The following is a 22,730-nucleotide window of genomic DNA, read 5'->3' as shown; positions in this document are numbered from 1 at the left end:
TTTTCTGTTCCAATACTGTATGGAACATATACATGCACATGGTAAGAATTTAAAACAATTTACCAGCAGATCGTATAACAGTCCTTTAAAACTGAATCTGGAATCAGACATATCAACCATATTGAAGTTTTGTTACAACAGTTAGAGAGGCAAATTCAAGCCGTACCAGTGTACTTCTATTATGGTATTACTTTTTTTATAATGTTCACTTTGAAATACAGTGGCAGAAAGCAACCACCAGACTATAAAAAAAACAACCAGCATTTTTATTGGAATGCCGCCTATTTGTACTGGTGTAATAAAGGTCTTGTCAGCACTTCCATTAGAAAATGCCAGTTTTCAGGGGTTTGTAACTCTGACATAACAACTTACTCTGAGAATAAATTTAGAATGTGTACTCTCTGCCAAAGAGCATTGGAAGTTAAATACGACTTACATTGGCTGAGGCATTTTAAGTCAGAAAATAAATTAAAAAAATTTTGACTTAACATTTTCTTGAGCTGGTGCCACTTAAGAAAAAAATGTGGCTTTGATTTTAAAAAGTGCCAGATCCTGCAGTTCTTATATACGCAGAGCTCCCTTTAACTTCACTGAGAATAATTTCTGTGAGAGAAAGGAGTGCCATTATACATTTTCGTAAATGTCATCAAGAGTTATATTAGCTTTTTGTAATTTGAAAGACTGAAATGCTATGGTATAAGATTGCCGCTGGGCACACAGGCAGCATGATAATGACTTTTTGAAGACATTCTCATATGCAGATTACATATAACAATAACAATTTATTATCATCAGGCCATTAATGGCAGTAATTTATACCTCTGTCTTACACCCAAAGTATACACGTAACATCTTATAATATGCACACCTCTCTGCTGGTTTTGTCTGGGATAGAGTTAATTTTCTTCATAGAAGCTAGTATGGGGCTGTGTTTTGGATTTGTGCTGAAAACAGTGTTGATAACACAGGGATGTTTTCGTTACTGCTGAGCAGTGCTCACACACAGTCAAGGCCTTTTCTGCTTCTCACACCACCCCACCAGCGAGGAGGCTGGGGGTGCACAAGAAGTCAGGAGGGGACACAGCTGGGACAGCTGACCCCAACTGACCAAAGGGATATTCCATACCATATGACGTCATGCTCAGCATATAGAGCTGGGGGAAGAAGGAGGAAGGGGGGGATGTTCGGAGTGATGGAGCCCTGCTTTCCTGGAGATGGCTGAACACCTGCCTGCCGATGGGAAGTAGTGAATGAATTCCTTGTTTTGCTTTGCTTGCGCGTGCGGCTTTTGCTTTACCTATTAAACTATCTTTATCTCAACTCACGAGTTTTCTCACTTTTACTCTTCCGATTCTCTCCCCCATCCCACCTGGGGGGTATGAGTGAGCGGCTGTGTGGTGCTTAGTTGCTGGCTGGGGTTAAACCACGACAGTCCATTTTGGCGTCCAATGTCGGGCTCGAAGGGTTTGAGATAATGACAGGTTTGATTGGAATGTGCTAGATCGAATTTATAGCTATTATTGCTATTTAGCTATTAATTGGCAGGCTCCTGTGCTTGCTATGGGGCTTGCTTGCCTTACTGTATATTAGTCTAGTGCTCGTTAGTGGCTGCTTTTTGCTTTGCTGCTTGCTGTACTGCTTATCATCTTACTCTGCTGTGCCTGGGAACATCCTGATAACAGCAATGGGGATGCACCTGGGCTGGCAGATGGCCAGGGCATCGCTGCTGTTTCTGTGCTGCTGTACTGGACAGGCTGAAACTCCAGTGTGATCTCAAGTCGAAGGGACTGTGATCTGTGGATGAGACCATGTGGGAGCAGGACACCTCAAAGCGTCTGTGGTCGTGGTTATGTCTATGCCACAGCAGGTATACCTCTGAAGGGATTGTGGCCCAAGGATAAGTCCATGCTGGAGAAGGTACACCTCGAAGCATCTGTGGATAAGTCCATGCTGCAGCAGGTACACCTTGAAGCATTAGTGGCTGTGCATGAGGTCATGCTGGAGCACCTCAAAGCGTGTAGCCATGGATAAGCCCATGACAGCAGGTACACCCCTGGAGGAACTGCAGCCATGGGTAAGGCTATGTTGGAGCAGGTTTACTTCTGAAGGGACTGCGGCTATGCGTAAGGCCACGCTGGAGCAGGTATACCGCTGAAGGTGTTGTGGCCCATGGAGAAGGCCATGCTGGAACAGGTGCACCTCAAAGCCACTGTGGCAGTGGGTAAGTCTATGCTGCAGCAGGTATACCCTGGAGAGTCTGTGGCTCATAGATAAGGCTCCACTTGGAGCAGGTACCACCCTAAGGGACTGCAGTCTGTGGATAAGTCCAAGCCGGAGCAGGGGCAAGGGGAGGAGTTCATTGCAATGTTATACCCGATGGTCTGGTCCAAAGGGACCAGGGTTGGAGATTGTAGTGGATATACCTTTAAATTGTTGTAACCCGGGATTTAAGTTGCATGTTACGGGAATTACTATAGCAGGAACCCCTTGTTGCTAGCCAGGCTAGGAGCAAGGGGAGGAGTTCATTGCAATGTTAAACCTTATAACCTGGCCCAAAGGGACCAGGGGTGGAGACTGTAATGGATATACCTTTAAATTGTTGTAACCCATGATTTGAGTTGCATGTTATAGAAATTACTATAGCAAGAACCACCTGAACCAACAGAGGACAAGCTTTACAAGAAGCAGCGACCTGACCTGAGCTGGCTTTGGTGCCCAGTAACTCCACACAACACACCACCTCTCCTGTGCTGAGTGACCACCATAAGAGATGGAGCCCAAAGGCATGGAATAAATTAACTCAGTGGACATTTTGTCGACACTTGTGGACATTTTACAGACCTTTTACAGGGGCGGTCCATAGACTAGGGAATGATATCTGTGTATTGTATCAAAGGGTGGGAAGGGTGGTGGTGGTTAATGAGGATGTAAGGATGTATTGGATAGTGTGGGACCTGAGCATGATGTAAATAGTAGGGAATAAGGGGTGGAGAATGCGCTGGTTTTGACTGGGATAGAATTAGTTTTCTTCATAGTAGCTAGTATGGGGCTATGTTTTGGATTTGTGCTGAAAACAGTGTTGATAACACAGGGATGTTTTCGTTACTGCTGAGCAGTGCTTACACACAGTCAAGGCCTTTTCTGCTTCTCTCACCACCCCACCAGCGAGGAGGCTGGGGGTGCACAAGAAGTGGGAGGGGACACAGCTGGGACAGCTGACCCCAACTGACCAAAGGGATATTCCATACCATATGACGTCATGCTCAGCTTATAAAACTGGGGGAAGAAGAAGGAAGGGGGGACGTTCAGAGTGATGGCGTTTGTCTTCCCAAGTAACCATTATGCATGATGGAGCCCTGCTTTCCTGGAGATGGCTGAACACCTGCCTGCCGGTGAATGAATGCCTTGTTTTGCTTTGCTTGCATGCACAGCTTTTGCTTTACCTATTAAACTGTCTTTATCTCAACTCACAAGTTTTCTCACTTTCGCTGTTCCAATCCCCTCCCCCATACCATTGCGGGCGAGTGAGCGAGCAGCTGTGTGGTGCTTAGTTGCTGGCTGGGGTTAAACCATGACACCTCTCAATGAGGACGTGTCTCCTATGGTGAAGACTAATGATCATTTGAAATGCAGGGAACAGCAAAATGCATCCAGAGAAGGAATTTCAGTAAGTGAAAAAAACAATTACCTGTCTATAGAGTGGAATAGATTGTATAAAGTTTTTTTTCAAATGAAACGTTCCAGATACTCTTGGGAACATTTCTGCACACCAAATAAACATTACATAGAGAAAACTTAGCATAGCCAGAAGTTCCAAACTAACATATACAGTCAGATTACTGAGAATCAAAGCACATCTACAGGAACACAGGTGCATATGCATTTAAATTTCAAGACTGGAACATACTGCAAGACCCTAACTTTGCTATATACGTTGCGTGATACAACACATAATTTGGAAAGAAGAAGGAGCCAGGAAAAGATGTCAACATTTGAATTCTGCCTCACCGCTGTAGAGATATTACAAAGTCAATGCTTATATGGTAAATATCTGCAAACTATAGCATCAGTTCATAAGATGTTCTGGAGTTTTCATAGAATCATAGAATGGTTGAGGTTGGAAGGGACCTCTGGAGGTCATCCGGTCTACCCCCCTGCTCAAGCACAGCTACCTAGAGCCCAGGACCATGTCCAGGCAGCTTTTGAATAGCTCCAAGGGTGGAGATTCTGCAAATAGCAAAACATTCGTTAGTCACAATTGAAATATGTGTGCGACAAAACAGAAGACATCTTACTCATTCATTCTCTTCGTATCAAGCAGAGAAGTTATAAGGTACAAATATATAATGCATTTCTATGCTAAGAGAACAACTTGCATATCGCAGTGAAATTGTGCCCTATTGTCTTCTAATTCATGATGAAGTGTCTGACAAAGCACAAATGAAGTGTATAGGCAGGAGCTACAATAAAAATAGGAAGCAGGGTTAAGTAAAAGTATTACAAGAGACTAGGCAATTCTACTGGCAAAGGAGAATGCATCTTAATATGCCAAAAAACCCTCCATAATCATGAAAGAAAACTTAAATAGTCAAAAAGGAGAGCAGAAAAAAACAACAGATACTTTGAGAAAGATACATGTTTCCTTACTGGGAAAAAGAAAAGAAAAAAGATTAAGAAAAACGATTTCAGTCTAGAAAAAGCTAAGTTCTTTATGCAAAGTTTTGAAGCAAGTGGTTCTGCTAGACAGACTGCATTAGAACTCTGTAAAGTTTTTAGCAAATACATCTTTTGGTCTTGCGTGTTTGCAGAAGACACGCACAAAATAAGAGAAAGTTGATTTGTTATAAAAATTATTTTTCTCATTTAAAAATAGAAAATAGTAGTACAAAGACAGAAGTTGTAATGTTGTGAAATAGATAAAGATGATATAGAAGATGATGTACGGTGTAGAATTGAGTCTAAACTACCTTCCTCTATATTTAGTATTCCAGCTTGTATCAAAGATACAACAATGCTTTAGCTACAGCTGTCATTAGTCTGGGCTCCACCATTTCCTTCCCTGAGCTGCAGAATAACTTCTACATGTTTTCTAACTAGGAGCTTCAGAAGAATCCAAAGAGACACTGTAATGCACTCTTGGAAAATCTCAGTCTTTACCAATCTATAGGAAGCTGCTAATAGGTGCCATTAATGTCATATGTGAGTATCAGATGAATGTTTTAAAAGAACATCTGCAGTCTATGCAGGGCACAATGACAGGCACAGTGATTAAATAATTTGTCCACAATCGTGCAGGAAACCTGTAGCCAAGCTATACAAAACTATTCTGAATTCCAGAACAGTTCCTTAACCAAAAAATGGTCACTTCTGTAGAGTGCTTTTAGATCACAAGGTCTTAATCTTTATTGGGGTGAACACTATATAATTTACAGAAGGGTCATATATAATGGATGAAAATATTATAGAAAGTGACATGACAGAGTTAAGCAAGGTTAGGGAGTGACAAGTTCAAAAAGGCTATGTGGAACATTTTTATCTTATTTTTTATTATTTCCTATAACCTAGATTTTAGATTTAATTTTAGGTTAGACTGAATGAAAGTTTCCTAAAAAAACACAAACAAAATCAAAAAGTTCTACGTATTTTTATGAAAGCAGTATGAAACTGTTATGTCATTTATTACATTCTAAAAATTAAAGAGAAGAAGAAAGTCAGTGTTTATGTTCAAGATAGCCCAACATTCTATAGAATAGAGCAGGGTACTTTAATCAACATTAATTATTATTGATGCTCCTTTTAGGGTTTATGACTGCAATACCTAACTCCATTCAGAACTCCACAGATAAGACTTTATTCCCGACTTATCTCTTATTATAGAATCAGATGTATGAAAAAAAAATACTATAGTGTTATGGCTACTGCTCAAGAATGTACATAGTAGCCTATAGCAAAAATGAAGTTTACTTACTTGAGCCCACAATTAGTTTAGGCCAAGGTGAGGTGATCTGACTTTGCTATCTTAATATGGGCAGACAGCTACCACTGCTTTGCTGATTCACTGTAATCTGACTACGCATCTATCCATGTTACCTTTGAAGGACCCCACTAGCTCTCCCTCTTCAACACCATCAAGCAGACATCTGGTCCTTTTCTTGAATTTCTTCTATTTATCTCTCCCTAACAAGTTGGCTTATTATCTCACTTCAAACAGGGGCCCATCTTCACTCCCTCTATAATCAGCACTGATTACCAAGTATGCACATCCTATCATTTTAGGATATGTAAACTCTCTCCCCAGACTAGACAGGTCAACTTACGCGTTTCATTTATTTTCTGCATTTGGCTAAGTAAGAAAGATCTTTGCTTCAGTAAAGTCACGTAGTCTACCTCTTTTCTGGCCTCTGAATGGATTGCCTTCTAGACATATTTATTATATAAATATTAAATACTAATAATTACATAAATATATCACTAATTACTAGATGCTTGCCAAATTGAATATGTCCTAATTAGATAGAAATAAATGAAGACCAACAAAGTGGTGCATTTTACAACAACGCCACCCATACAAATTACAAAATCAGAAGTTGATGGGAAAACATCACAAGTGGTACAAAACCCCCCCAACCAACTGAATAAAAGCTTTGACTCTCTTATTCTTTAAAGCTTGATGTGAGAAGCTTTGGTCAGAATGATTAAATATTTCAGATTTCCTTCAGTTTGTCACTGCTATATTTGCTCTTGCCAGAGATATACAGCCCATTCTTGAACAGTCATCTCCTTAAAAGCAGTAAAGAGGAAATAAAAGGGTATGGAATAAATGTGACCACACCAGACAGGTTCAGGAGAATGTATAGACATAAAGTTCACATAATAATCAATGTAATGGTCACCTCATAGGAAAAATGACTGTGATTCCAATAATAATTACTTCCTTCCTGTACATCACTTGTGTAATTGGTTCAAAACAAGATGCAAATTGGAAAATGGTCTTTGTCTTTTTAATTCACATTATAACATTAGTTGTACAATAGTTTATCAGACAAGCCTTGAGGCTAAGTGTGAAAAATTAATACCTTCTGTTTTAATGGAGGAACCATGTGCAAATAGTCTGTATACTTTATATCTGTTATGATGACAAAAGGAGATTTTTACTAATCAAAGGAAAATTTAACAGTTAACATACGATGATTCCTGCTTACATTGTTTTCATTTTTAGCCTGTTTAGATTCTTCCTCTAGTAAAAGAGTGTTAGGGTTCTTTTAATCTTTACTACAACTGAAACTTTAACATGGGACTCCTATCTAGTTCCTCGTTAATTGACAAAAGAAAAGGACAATTAGAGCGACTAATAAATTAATCGTTATTCCCCCTCAACAGCCTGTATTTAGAACATGATAAAACAAAGAAGCATTTCATAATGAGAGCAACCAATAAATTTACAAGGTGCAAAAAAAGGAAGAAAAACAGTCTTGTGCCATAATTACCAGTTAGGTACTTAGAGAGAAAATCCAATATTCAAAACAAAACAAAACCTAACAATGAGGTGAAAACAGAGGGGGACTTCTTAAGATGCAATATATCTCTGTCAGGTAATATATTGAGGTGGTGAAGGGGTAGAGGCCCTGCCAGAACCTTCAGCTCTAGGACATCATTCCTTGTACTCAGTGAATTAAACCCATTTACAAGAAATCAAACATAGTCAACGCATTGTCCATGAACACTTCCGCTGCAGGAATTGTTTCTTGCAGAAAACCTGGAGGAATTAGATCCACCCATGAAACCAGAAGTGGTACTGCATCTCGGCTGTGGAGAAACTGTCCCAGGAGGTCCAGCAACTCAAAGAAGATATGTCCTACTCCCCATCCGTATGGACCAGTATCTCAGCTATTAGGACTAAGCCTCCCTCTGCTCAAGAAAGAAGATATAGTGGATGCACACCATGGGCCACCCTGTGGTTTTATCTGTGTGATCACAGAGAGGACATGAGGAAGTGGGTTGGAAAATCTACCTCGATCTTAGAGGCACGGGTATGTGAGTTGCAAGGAAAAACAATCACAAAAGGGGGTTCTTCCAGGAAAACTGCTCCTCCAGTTTCCAGTGGGCAATTCCCCAGACAGAGTAGAAGGGCTGATCTTACTCCTGATCTTAATATAGGGACTTCTGATTCGCGTTTACAAGAAGTGAGCAACGAATACTATGACAGGACTAGAGGGGCCCTGCCTCCTGCCAGGTGGAGGAAAGGGACAACCTGGTTTACTGGACTGTGTGGATTCGACGGCCTGGTACATCAGATCCACAGGAGTATAAGACTCTAGTAGACACCAGTGCCATCTAGTAGACACCTGATGCCATCAAGCTATAAAGGGGCAGAAACTCCATTTGTATTTCTGGAGTGACAGGGGGATCCCAACAGCTGACTGTATTGGAAGCCAAAGTGAGCCTAATCGGGAATGAGTGGCAAAAGCATCCTTGGCATAGACTACCTCAGGAGAGGGTATTTCAAGGACCCAAAAGGGTACCGGTGGGCTTTTGGTATAGCTGCCTTAGAGACAGAGGAAATTAAACAGCTGTCTACCTTGCCTGGTCTCTCAAAGGACCCTGCTGTCGTGGGGTTGCTGAGGGTCGAAGAAGAACAGGTGCCAATCGCTACCAAAACAGTGCACCGGCGGCAATATCGCCAAGATTCCCTGATTCCCATTCATAAGCTGATTCATCGACTGGAGAGCCAAGGAGTGATCAGCAAGACTCACTCACCCTTTAACAGTCCCATATGGCCAATGCGAAAGTCTAATGGAGAGTGGAGACTAACAGTAGACTATCGTGGCCTGAACGAAGTCACCCCCGTTGAGTGCTGCTTCGGAAGTGGTTGGTACTGAAGCACAGCTCCTCCTGGCACCCCGACTGCCGGTGCTGGGCTGGATGTTCAAAGGGAGGGTCCCCGCTATACACCATGCAACTGATGCTATGTGGAGTAAGTGGGTCGCACTGATCACACAGTGATCGGGGGGGGAGTGAGCGAATGGCTGTGTGGTGGTTTATCTGCCTGCTGGGTTAAACCACAACACTCATTTCTTTCATCCATGTTCCATATTATTACTAAAATAGATTTATTTTCATGCTAATTTACTGACCAAATTCCTTTTCCTCTATTTCATTTTCATAATCTTTTATCCCTTACTTAGTCTTTTAAAGTCATGGCAGTGTTGCTCACTTTTCTTTAGTTTTATTATGAAATTAAAGAAATAAACTGGAAAAAGAGAGATAAGTATGTTACACTATCTGGGCATGATGAAACTCCTACAGCAGGAAAATTCACAGCTGTCCAATCCATCTCCTCATCATGAGTAAGCACTGTGGTACATATGGTGCACAACACTGACCTCAGATCTTTTTCACTCAGATTGCATCTGGTTCTTAATTAGTTTGATTTATAAAATGAAACATAATTGACGCCTTGGCAACATTATGTTGCTAGCAGCACAAATAATAAATTAAGAATGAGTGAAGTAAAAGTCTCTTTGGTCATGTATGCATAATGGCATGCTGCATATATACAGTATTATCCTGTATTTCATCACTCACATTTTATGTTGTTTTGGGCTGGGTCATGTTTACATAAATGTCCTGAAATAGCTATGTAATTGTGATTGATTCATATGATAAAAAAAAAATGGCACTCTCTGCAAGGATGTGATGCTGTGGAAATTAGTCTTATTTTCCAATGTGCATATACAACTCTTCTGTAGTTGTCTGAAAGTTTGTAGTTGTGAGGCTTGGAAAGAAGTTGTCATCACGGAGCTAAACTAAAACAGGACTGAAAGGTTAAACAGCATTTGGAACAGAAGTGCTCCCAGAGAAACACTTTGCCAGCTACAAAACTATAAAAAGTACAGACGTGCTGGGGAACACAGCAGAGCTGAAGAAGAGCCTAAAGATGCCTAGAAGAGGACAATCGGCTTACCAGATGGCCCCCTCCTTGCTGGTTCATTCATCAGGTTGGCCTGTCCAGTCGAATGAAGACTTGATGGATCACATCTGGCTTAGGGCGGAGGAGAGAGGGAATCTGTCTGGAGCCCTGCATCCTGAATACAGGAGAGGAGTGAATAAGGTTTCAGATGGACAGAATAGACAGAATGGTCAAAGTGTGGGGGAGCGTGGTAGCTGAGTTAGCTTTTGAAGAGTTGATTCTATTTTTCTGACATTCAGTTTCAGCTAGAGCAGCTATATGCACCAAGAAGGATTCAGCTCTTTAGTCTATTGAAGTGGTGAAAAGCACATAACCATTGTAAGAAGGTGTAAATCATCCAGATAGGGCTAAAAAGTATGTTTGTATAGGAAGTGCACTTAGTTGTGCCACACCTGTTGTGTGGTTCTAATTAGAAGGGAGTCCAGAAAGAGCAGTGATCTGCATGCAAGAAGAAAGACGGGAAAGACAGCGGAAGCAGGTGTCAGTGAAGGAAGTGGCACACAAAGGATTGGAATGGAAAAATGCTGGTTTCCCATCTATGTTAATGTAATCTTCACTTCAGAAAATAACATCACATCCTTCTATGCCAGGGAAGTCGTTTCAAATCGCACTCAATTGATATTCAACATCAAGGAAAAATAGAACATCCGAGAATAACAGAACATAGTCAATAGTGATTACAGTAAAGAAAGAAGGGGGAAAGGAAGCAGAAAGCTATCAGGCATGAAAGATATATACTGAGAATATTTTCACTGACATTCTCAGACTAGATGGGACTAACACTACTGTACTGTGGGAAGGTGTAACCTTGCTAGGACCACAAAATGATATAGGAGAAAGGAGTTGAATATATTACTTCAACTGCAATGTGAAATCATACAATGGAAATGGAAATGCATTCAGTGCCCGGCAAGACCAAACTTCTGAGCATTACTGGAATGTATTGGGGTCCCTTGGTAATATTATCATTAACTTGAAATTCCACCAGTCTTCTAGAATTTGAGAATAGTCTAAATATCTATAGTACCAATTTCCACCTTACGTTGCTTATCACTTTATCACTAGCAGAAAGGGCTCATCTTTTTAAGTCTTTAGACACAGTCTGTTACTTCATAGGATGACATTACATCTTAGAATTCTGTCAGATATGTAAATAAGAAAATTGATTACTTTTCCTACAAAGAATGATCTAACAGAGTTTCTGATCCAAAGCAGTTTCAATCAGGTCAATTGTCTAAGGACTAAGGATGAAGGAACCCAAGTACAATAAATAAGGAACTGCATTTCCTCTGTTATAAAAACAAATTATTTCAGGAGCTCGACATTTACCACCTAATGCACAACCTCGCTCCATTTGCACTAGCTGAATACCATTTTTTTGCATATTAATTGAGTGGAAGCTAGAATCTGTCCTTTCCTTTTTCAGACCATGATGTCCCTGCCTGCCTGCTCCCTAGTGAGGGAGGTAAGGTAGCGTAGTGTTCTCTTATCACCACACAGCCGGATCATAATTCTTACATGCTTTCCAGCACACAGACCAAGACACACTTGAGATGTCATTCTTAGAAAGGGACTCAGATCCAGCAGTGTAGTATAACTTCTAGATCATAAGTAGAATGTGGTAGTTCAAGCCTGTAAATCACATTTTGTTTTTAACTGAGAAAGGTAAGTATGCATCCAGAATATAATTAAGAGTTTTCTGAAATATGATTTCATGTCAGAATAGTCTAAATCCACAGAACTAAAATGTTTCATGGAGCTTAGCTACCTTAACTATCACATGATTTGTTTTGATAAAACTTAAACCTTTCTACTCAGCAAAATATCAACATCTTTTTTATGCTTTCTTGTTTTAACTTCTGTAACTTACAATTTATAATGTAAGTAAAAAAGAACTTACTGAACAAAATCTTTCAACCACACTAAAAAGGAAGTATTTCAATAATTTTATATTAACAATTTCATTATTAACTATATCATTCATAAAAAAATCAATAATCTGAGGTTGTTCTGGTATCCTCAGTTTATAAAAATGTTGAACTTTGCTATTTAAACAGCTCCAGTTTTAATGCCATGCTGAGAAAAAGACTGATAGTATGATATTTATAATATGTTTTTTCATACCATGAACACTCCTGGAGAAACATGACATGTGCCTGTGGATGGCAGATTCTGGCACAGAAGTGCCAGATTGTAGGTTAGTTTGTGTTTGTTGTTTTCAATACATTGGAATAATTTATTTTTAACTCTACTACTTTCACGCTGAACACACCTTGCTATGAAAGTATTCCCTGTGATTTCTGGTGACAAAACTATGCCTATTAAGAGAGGTGCTGATCAATGCTGCTTCCTAGATTTTGCAGCATATTCTTTTACAATTTTAGATGCAGTCTTCTAGATGTTATTCCATACCACTAATATTGACAGACATGGTAGAATAATATTTACTTATAGGATGCAAGACATATCTCTGATCACATCACTTCATTTTACTTTTCAAGAAAACCACTAACAAGGATGTGATTTGGTATGTTTTAGAATTGTACTTTGAAAGTCTAACTATTGATATATAAAAGAAATGAGGATGGTAATTAAACACTTTAGAAGTATATAAGCATGTGCTTTCCCTCGAGAATTGCCATTGTGAAACACCCTCTGGCGTAGATGGCAGCTGGGCCACAACGCTTCCCACAAGGCTCTTGAAAAATTGCATGAAACTGCAAAAATGTATGGGGATTTACTGCTCATATCCAAGGGACCATATAGGTGCTGTTATTCTAGATGTTCATTGTACATCCATCAAGAAATGATGGCTTTAATGATGTCCTTGCTAAGGCAATTTGTACCTGAGGTCAGTGGGTTAACTTTGAAATTGGGCAAACTAGAAGGAGGGCAATGAAATAGCAGTGCCACCTCTTAGCTCTCTGAGGTATATACTTGGAAAGAAAAGTCAATCAAAAACACAGAAGGATCTTTAGCTGGCAGCTGAGACAATGGCAGAGAGACTTATCGAGAAATGCCAAAAGAAACTGATTCAGGGAAAGAAACTCATTTTAACACAAGAGTTACTCTTGTGGGAACAAAAGACTCACCCTCCAGGTATGCATTTGACAGATGCTGCTAAAAATATTTTCAGGAAAAAGATGTGGAAAAAATCTAGGTTTTATTACATTAAAAACACAGTGACACAGAAGTACTTTCAAAAATGAAGTAGCACTGATCATTTGTTTTTATTATTTGGGATGTCTAAAAGAGAGGTTGCACATAATTGTCTTCTCTGGCTATTTCTAAATAGTTTAGAAATATTTGTTTATTAATGGTAAAGAGGTGATGAGAAATAGCAAATATTTTAAAATCAGATGTGCAATAGTATACAAAGGCATGCAAGCCAGTTAATGATTGAAATTATTATACTAGGCTATTTCCTTTTAAATACATGATACATTGCCTATACTTTAAAGGCAGCACAACGAGGACATAAGTAAAAATTTAAACTTGCTAGATGGAAAGAACAAAAGAAATGGACATTTAAACACGAACATTCTTGGAGCTATTATAGGTATCATAGGTAAAACAGACTAAGCATGGTTCAGAATAAATATTAAGTTCATTATAGAGAACCAACAGAACAGCTCATCACTGAAGTACATATAATGCTTCAATTTAAAAAGAAAAAAAAAAAACCCTCTTTACTATGCACTCACTAAAATCAGTTCGGCCCAAATTCAGAGCTCAAATCACCAGACGGACATTGAATATTTTGGGGAGAGGGGAGGCTGATTACTTGTAAGGTTATTGGACTTCTGCAGGAATACAAACGCATACCATTAAGATGGTTCTCTTAACCCAAAGGTAAGGCCTGCCCACATTCCAAGCAGCCCTCTGATTGCTTCTACGATATAAGCCCTAGTAAGAGGTATGTAGTATCACATTTATACAGTAGAGATGCACCATTTCTTCTGTCAGAAGAGTTACTGCATCCAAAGGTACTGTAGAACATTTGATTCGCGGTTTATTCCATTAGGAAACAGAATTTGGCATAAGAAAAATGGAATAGCAACGGAAACATCTTTTGGGAAAATCTTTAAGTCTCTTTACTTTATGGCAAAGATGTATTTGCTAGTTTTTGAAAGTAAAAATTGCATTGGCAGCATATCAAAATGTTTACATCTGTGAAAACGCTTTTATCACAAAATTCTGTTCTCACTTGAACAACCTAAGGAAATCATAAGAACATTAGGAATTCAATGCTGAAAACAGGTATTGCTGTAAGCGTATTGTTTGGGATGCAGGAGACGATCCATGTATTGGTATTTGATTTTAGGTGACGCTTTGTGAAGACCACTCACCTGAAAAAAGAGTGTCAACAAATGCTAATACCATTTCCAGAGGTCTCATTTCAATTTACTGGTGCCATGACAGTACAAAATCCTTATCAGTTGTCTAAATTCCTGTCATTTTTTTGTCATTTATTGTGATCCTACAGCTTTTTGGAAGGGTTAATTCCATTCAGCTAAGGAATCTACAACACATTGTTAGGATGTATCAACACCTGCCTAAACATCAGATATTTTCAACTGAAGTTTTAGTTTTTTTCTGGTTTGAAGTTTGTCAGAAACACTACACACAACATTTATTTTCATTTTTCACATTTCTGCTCCTATGCAGAAACCCAGCACAGAGATGTGAAAAGTAAGTGACCAGACAGTCGGTCTATATGAGTTTATGCAGTCAAGGATTTGTTAGGTTATGGAGTCACAGGTTTAGTCACCAGGACTAACATAGAAAACGTTACATGATTTTCATGTTGCATTAATTTCTTATATTTTTATTACATCATTTTATTATTTCTCTTGTGAAGGGATAAAGGTTTATGCATCTGGCAATCTAAATGACCAGTGTACCTTGCATTACAGTTTGAGAGAGTAGGATTGCTTCACTTCAGATTATCAGCAGCTGCCCATTGAGCCAAGGCACAAAGCTTAAGAAAAACTACTCAGTAACAGACATTTGAGCTTGGAAAAGAACAGAAAGAACCTATCAGGAGATATGAAAATAAAAAAGACATTCAGTGAGATGTATGATGACATTTAAATCTACATTTTTACATTACTTACATCAGAAAGGCACTACAGCCTCTACGGTTTTGGGCATCTTGTCTACAGAAGGGATTGGAGATATGCACATTTAACAGACCAAACAAATAAAGGATACCGGTATATCATTTCAAGGAACAGTCTTAGGAGAAGTGGGTTTTTTTGTGGTTTCTGATAAAGATACACCGTTGTGTCCCTCAGTTAAACATGTTTGGCAATAACAACGTAGCTGATCATAATATTTGTGGTACACTTGGGCAGCACAGTTAATTACCGAAGTATCATGTGAACTTGCCTTAGGGCAATCTGGAAAGTTTAAACAATAGAATTAGCCTGTAAGCAGCAAACTAAATTAATTAATGGTTATTTTTATGTTCCATATAGCAAGAGAAAATTCCAAGATACACGCATCTTCTATATTCTTTAGTATGAGGGACAGAAACAGAACATCACAGCTTTCTTTCCATGGCAGATGCCAAACTGCATTGTTTGCATATTAGTGCCACCAGATCAGTTAACGTCATTACTTCATGAAGTAGAGAAGTAATTGCCAAATGCCACAACGTTACCTAAAGCACAAAAGAAGATGCCTAAAGGGTAATATAATTTCACAAACACTCTTGTGGAGGGGTACTTTCGTTTATCTCTGCACTTGAGAGAATTTTGGAGAAAGGCAAGATATGAAAACTCATTTAAATAAAGAAAAAAAATTACTAATTCTAGCAAATAAAAGATTGAGTCTCTGTATTAGGTTTCCTGAGAAAATGCAATCCATTTATAATATCCATAAGAGGATAGCATTTCTTCAGCAGCCATCAAGGCAGTCTCTACCACCTTAAAGAATTTGGCAGAGCCAAGAATATGGGAGGAAGGTGAGGCTGAGGTCACAGTCAGGAAGATGTCAAGGATTTTGCCCACCAGTATGAGGAAATGTTTTTCTGTTCCAAGCCTAAGTGGGTTGTGCACTAATCTGATCCTCAGAAACACAATTCTCCAGAAATGAGAGTAGGGTTTGTTATAGGCATTTTCTTACATTGCTTCTAATAAACCACACCAAACTGGCTTTTGGACAGCCCAGACACTCATTAGTACAACTAAGGAGAGATTTGGCTTGAGAGTTCAGTTTTTTTAGGAGTATTGGAGTTTTTTCAACAAGAATAATCACACATGCTTATCTAGCAGATATATGCAAGACAAAGTCATGGTCAAGTTCATTGTTTAAGTGGCATAACTAAATACTTACTAAAGATTTATGATGTTTAAATGACACGAAACCTCACCTCAACCAAATTATACCCTGATTTTGGTTTTGACAGGAATACTTGCTTCCTGTGGGAGATCACGTTCTAGCATCAACCATGGGCTGCAGCCCTGATAGAGCAATCTTGATAGAAAAGGAGGGTATGCATAGATAGAATTTTATTCCTGCATACTGAAAGACTAAATCAGAAAAGTCTCTTCAAGTGGATTTTTAATTTCAAGAGATTTCATTTGGTTGTTTTAAGAGGATTTAGACATTTAACTGATTCAAATGCATTAAAAACTATGTAAAACTGAGTGGCAATGTTGTAGCAAAATTGGACTTATTTTTTTAAACCATGTTATATAGAAAAGTTCCTCACTCCCACTCAGATCAGGAGTCATTTTGCCATTGGCTGTGACTAGGAGTAAGAGTGGGTCTTAAATGGGTAACAGATTGGAAGGACAAGGCTAATTAGTGATGTGAGTAAGTATTTAAACATGAAGAGAAATGCTAAGACCTTTTTTACTTTGTCATGCTGTGCAAAGTAAACCACCTCACATTTAGGATGCTTAATTCAATTTGTGTTACACTACTGATGATTATGAAATGCATTTTGAAGAGGTTTGTTTTATCTTCTCCTGTAAGTGCAGAAAACATACAGAGACTTATTTCCTACATGAAAGTACAAATATAAGTAGAGACACACTTTGTGAATGCTATAAGAGAAAAACATATCTAATGAAAAGAAAAAATCAGGATATATTTAAGCAGATTTAAGAATTTAGGTTTTTATAGTCTCATTTAACAAATTGGTGCCATCATTCTTCTTGGTTGGAACAGCTAGAATAAAAAATGAAAACAGCATTTTCTCTTTATTTGACATTTCATGTATTACTTTTACATTCATGCACATACACCTCACACATACATCTTCCTATTAGTAATGGACTAAATAGGGATTTCCTTCATTATAATTTCAAATAAGAGAAATAAGAGACTGAATTTGACTAAAATTCCTGACAGGGTAGTGTTTCATTAAAAAAAAAAAAAGCCAAGATGGAAAAACTTTGCTGAATATTCAAGTAAGTACAAATTCATAGAGCATTATTTATAGCATTCTTGTAATAATTCCTAGCTCTTTCTCACATGACCTTCTGTGTGCCAAAGACAAGGATCAGCGTAAATTTCTTGCTCAACAATATTAAATGGGTCTTTTTTTCCATCACGCATGAAATTCCACTTCTTCAGTACTACAAAATTACATTACGCCCTTCCAGAAGTGCTCTAAAGCTTAGTGATACAAAGTGCCCTTCTAGGCTTTGCTGACCTAGCAGATTTCTCTTTCTAGTAAAAGTGGCTAACTGAAATATTTTGGAACCTTTATACACACAACAAACAGGCTTAAAAGGTGTTTCCTTTGGGGGATTTAGTAGATACTTAATTTTATGCTCCCATCTATATCCAGTCAATGTAGTATCAACATTTATTTATCAACATATTTTCAGATTTTCATCTTACAGCATATCTCTGGAATTTCAAATTAATAGAAATACAACAGGCAGTAAATCCATCCTTTCATTTTATTTAAGCCAGTGAGCTGTCTTCTGGATCTAAATTCAGTATTCATTTTACTTTCTTCTTATCTACTGTAAAGATATTGGAAATAGCTTAAGAGATATAATGAAGGTACCACTAAACAGGTTGTCTACATTGTAATTTCCCAAGGGACAAACTGGTAAAGTAACTGGAAGTCAATAAAGCAATTCAAAACTAAGTTGTTCAGATACACATTATATATGTTTTATATTTACCTTCATTTTTCTTGATGGTGAAGTTTGGATTGTTGACCATTTCAGGAAGAAGACTGTACAGGAAATAATGCCCATTTTTAGGATCATCTTTGTCAATGGCACTGACAATCTGAATTACCTACAACAGAAAATGCTCTCATTAATATTCACACTCTTGATAAACATACAGTATTGAAAAAACCATTCCATTCTATCAGACACATTCTCATTTGTTTACATGCCAGATTAAAAATGCTAACTTATAACCTTGCAAGGCTTTTACAGACCTTAGACTGAAAGTCTGGAGAAAAGGGACTGTATCTGGCCCATGTAAACTGTTTCCAGAAGGAGGAGGCAGAGAATAAGGAGAGACAGGTACATAAGAGAGGCCAGTAAAAACTGCTGCTGATTTAGGCAAATAATAAATTATTATTCAGCAACAAAGAAGAAGGAAAACTGTGTTTCAGAAACACTCATGATGTCTATGGTAGTCTTTCATTTGTACAGGCATGCTTCCCATCGGACCAAAATGTATAATCTATCTTTAATCCTTTCTCCTTTCCCCCACCACCATTTTTTACTTCATTGAATAAATATTTTTTTAAAAATTAACTTTTGGTGTGAAGTTTTATATGATAAATAATCTAATCCAGAAAAAAAAGAAAATATCTATGTCTATATTTGGATTTTTTCCATAATTTTAATAAACCTTCACTTATTCCTGTATAGGAACATAGGTTTGTTTTAAAATATCATTATTAAGAAATGATTCCCAGAATAACGCAGGATACTAAGGTTAGAAGAGGAGAACGCGTTTGGGTAGTCTGAATAACTTTGAATAATCAAATAACTTTGTATGAAGCGCCTCATATGATTTATATGACCAACTACAGTATCTGCCGTGTATTTACCTCCATTTACCTCTTTTACCTCCAACATTACTCAGAAAGATACTGCAGTTTATCATCTTCAAATCATACAGAGCTGCATAGGAATATGAAAGGAGGAAACATTATTTGAAAATAATCAGGAGGTTTGGTTTTTTTTTAATATTTGGTGCAATTACTTTTGATTCCAAATATTTTCCAGAGAAGTAGAAACAAAGACAACTATGGATCCAGATCCTGCACTCAGAGTTGAATTTCAGTGGTAGTTAGCTCACACTAAATGAGGTTTATAAGAAATTTAATGAGAATTATTGACCTTTCCCATGTCCATTTAATTCAATAACATTTTTGTCTTATGTAGTTATTTTTGTAATGCCTAAAGCAACTGACCAATAATTTCTTGGACAATTAAATTCAAATTAGGAATCACTACAAATTTCATTTTTAAAGAGTAGAGTAAAAAATGGAAACAGGGTCTGATGCTGTCCAAATTCATAGACTTATACTTTAAATTTCCACAGCTGCACTAACAAAATGCTAATAACCTATATTTTATACTGTTTTACCGCAAGAGAAAGGACTATCAATCTGTATCTGTTGCATATATGATAATAGTCAATACCCCATTCTTTCTTCTATGATCTTCAAGAGTCAAAGAAAGAATAAAATCTTACTAGATAACCACAAGGAGCAACATCAAAACATAAATATTTGAAATTACGTTTGTAAAAAGATGTTTGACCAGGTATTGATATAGGCGTACATAATTTGTAAGACAACCTAGGAAGGAATGTGAGACAATTAATTCCTCACCTAATCATATTCTGGATAGGTCAGTTTATTATCAAAAATCTGCTGGAAAAAATTTTAGATTGTTTAAATACCAGATAAATAGCTTCTTTTTTCTGATAACTGCATCTGCCAAGGTGGAAACCTTGATTGATATGATTTTAAACACATGTATTAGAAGAGATGGACAAAAAAAGGCCTAACATAGCTTTTAGGTAAAGAAGTAGTCTCCAATTTAATAGCTGCATAATGGATCCTCGAGAGCTATGCAGTGTGAAAAAATATAAACAGCTGAAAAATATATAAGCAGATGTTGTCTGTCCCACTGCAGAGATGGAGCCATTTACAGATGTGGAACATTTTCAGCTTTCTTTTTGCAGAGGTGTAAGGTACTAAACTATGCACGTGTGCCAGGCCCAGGGCTGGAGTAGGTACTAGTAATTCTGCATCACAGGTAAGTGCAATTTAGAATGGAATCCTGAAAAAGTATCTTTAGACAGATATATTTTATGATTGCTCCATTTTTCAAACACTGCTAGAATGGGAAAGCAATAGGGAAAAAGGATAATGGCACAGTGAAGTCTGGAAGGTCAACTGCACATAATAGGTGCAGTTTATCAAATGGTTATGCAATTTTATCTTTACTGGCTACATAACTGTTAATTCTTTCCAGCATTATGTAAGAGAGTTGACTGTAAAAATTCACTTCACTGTGTCCAGGTTTTGAATTAATATACCTGAAAGCCAGTAGCCAAGGATATTAGTAATATCGGTTTTCAGCTCACAGAAATTTTATGAAATAAGCTTAGAATATAATCCAGATTGGAAATTTTCAGGAAATAGAAACTGGGTATATTCTTTGTCCTTTTTTTTTTTCCCCCAGGAACTATAGATACCTCTTAATGTCCTATAGAATTCTTTCTTATATTTTAGTTCTTTCCATCCATTCCCTTCATTGTTTACCAAATCATTCTTCCTCTGAAAATGCACTGAAAATTATATGCAAAAGACAGGCTTAGTGGAATACTACATTTGTTGTGTTACATGCACCCGTCAAGGAATTAAGAGTTAGTGTTCCCATAGCAACCTTATTTCTTTGTGCATTTGCATTAAAATAAGCTCTTAAAAAAAAAAAAGGCATAACATATATACAGTGATACAAAGCTGCTGTATCTTTTACTCCATAGGGGTGAGAAAAGTCCAGTAATTCTCATTACCACATTTTTATTAGTATGCTGATGAGCATACTTTATTGCTCAGTGTTGTGTGATCTCGTAATGGAACACTATTGAAGTAATTCTCCAACTCTTAATTTGTGGTTCATAACATGGTAGAGAATCTTCCAGGGCTGACCTGCCTTACCTATCGCTACAGATGTTTTTTCTTTCCTAGTAATAACATGCATAACAAAGGTGTTCCACATAACAAAATTGGTCAATACTAATAATAAAGAAATCAAGAACAGATTTTTTCACTACATATCCATAAGCATTACAGTGACAGTTAATAACCCTTTGGCTGTTCAATCTTGAAATTTCTGAAATTCTTCCATGTAAAATTTCAACTTTGATGTTGTATTAAAAATTCATGCATATATTTGGTTCTGTACATACATTTAGTAGAAACACAGTAAATCAGCATATTTTGCTTAACAGGCAGCTCTGGACTGAAATTAGTAGTTAAATGATCCCCTAGGGCAACTTGGCATTATAGTCTGCAGGTTTGTATTGCATTTCTACAAAGCCATATATGCCTGAAATAGTATTTATAAAAGATTACCAGTATAATGATAATGAATGATGTAGAAGGATAAACAGCAAAACAAAATTCTTACCAATGAACTATCATAACTATCTCTGTGCAATTTTAATGTATGATACTGTTTAAAAGTCTTTCCCTGCAATGCAACTTTCGAATGGTTCCTTATCATTAGTAAACTGTTCCCTACTTTCATTAAAACTGTTCTTCCAACTCTGAAAAAACTTTTGCAGTTACATTGGTGTTCATGGTTATTTCTGAATTACTTTGCAGACTCATTACTATAAGCAGCAGACTCATCACAGTACAATTTCAACTTTGCCTTTTCAGCTACAGCCAGCCCTTTACTGCTAGAACCTGCATTTTGCCGTTTGAATGAGCTTTGACTCTTCAGAGAGACAAAGATCTATCTCAAGATTTCTTCCATTAGAAAAAGCCAATTCTATCAGGAGAACTGAATAAAATAGAGACAAATTGCGAGAGACTGGAGGAACATTGTACTCAGTTTTATATTGCTCTAGTTTGAACACTGGCTTGAGCACTGATACATCATTATCTGCACTACTTAAGTGTTTGAAAATTTTGTAGCTTTGTTTTGAGCAAACAGCACTTCACTGGAAAAGTCTGGGTATGAACTGGGGAACAGTGAGTGAGGCACTTTTCTTACTCAACAATACAAATGTTCTGTTCTGTTCTAGGAGTATAGGAAAATAGTTTAGCTGGGCTGGAGAACAATCAACTGTACAGCTATAGCCAGCAAAACCATGAATGTTCTGGCTTTAGCGAGTGGAATTACGCAAAGAAAGGAATAACAGGGAAAGACATGAGCTGTTTTACGGTTAGCTTAGAGGTACTGTAACAGCACGTTCAAATATTTCTTTTTTCCCTCCCTAAAACTGACAAAAAACATTTCTGGCAACTTTCTGTTGTGTGTAAAAATGTGCAGGGAGCACATAAATATGTGCACGGACAGATACATTTCCTCCTCCTCTCCCTTTCCTCTCCTACTAGCTGTAGTACCTCTACTGTTAGAGGTAGGTTAAAGCAAAGAAAATGCATCTGGCAATGTTGTACATCAACAGTTTTTAATACATTCTGTCACATCCCAGCAGCTGCACTTGCCACTTGCAATTATATCAGAACCCAAAATAGAACACTTAGAAACTGAACTTGAATAGATGGTTCAATATATTTAGG

At 37.6% G+C, this 22,730-nt stretch overlaps 1 protein-coding gene across 1 annotated transcript in view; it reads right to left on the bottom strand.

The window, feature by feature from the left end:
- Window positions 1-22,730, bottom strand: part of CDH8 (cadherin 8) — a 140,556-nt gene that overhangs the window by 12,954 nt on the left and 104,872 nt on the right. The window contains exon 9 of the mRNA XM_075161449.1: window positions 18,121-18,238. Coding sequence (XP_075017550.1) covers window positions 18,121-18,238 — 118 coding nt within the window. The remainder of the gene's footprint in view (window positions 1-18,120; window positions 18,239-22,730) is intronic.

This window comes from Calonectris borealis, chromosome 12 (assembly GCF_964195595.1).
Source record: "Calonectris borealis chromosome 12, bCalBor7.hap1.2, whole genome shotgun sequence".
Lineage (NCBI taxonomy): Eukaryota > Metazoa > Chordata > Aves > Procellariiformes > Procellariidae > Calonectris > Calonectris borealis.
The sequence above is the reverse complement of the archived record's forward strand: the minus strand, read 5'-3'. Positions and strand labels throughout refer to the sequence as shown.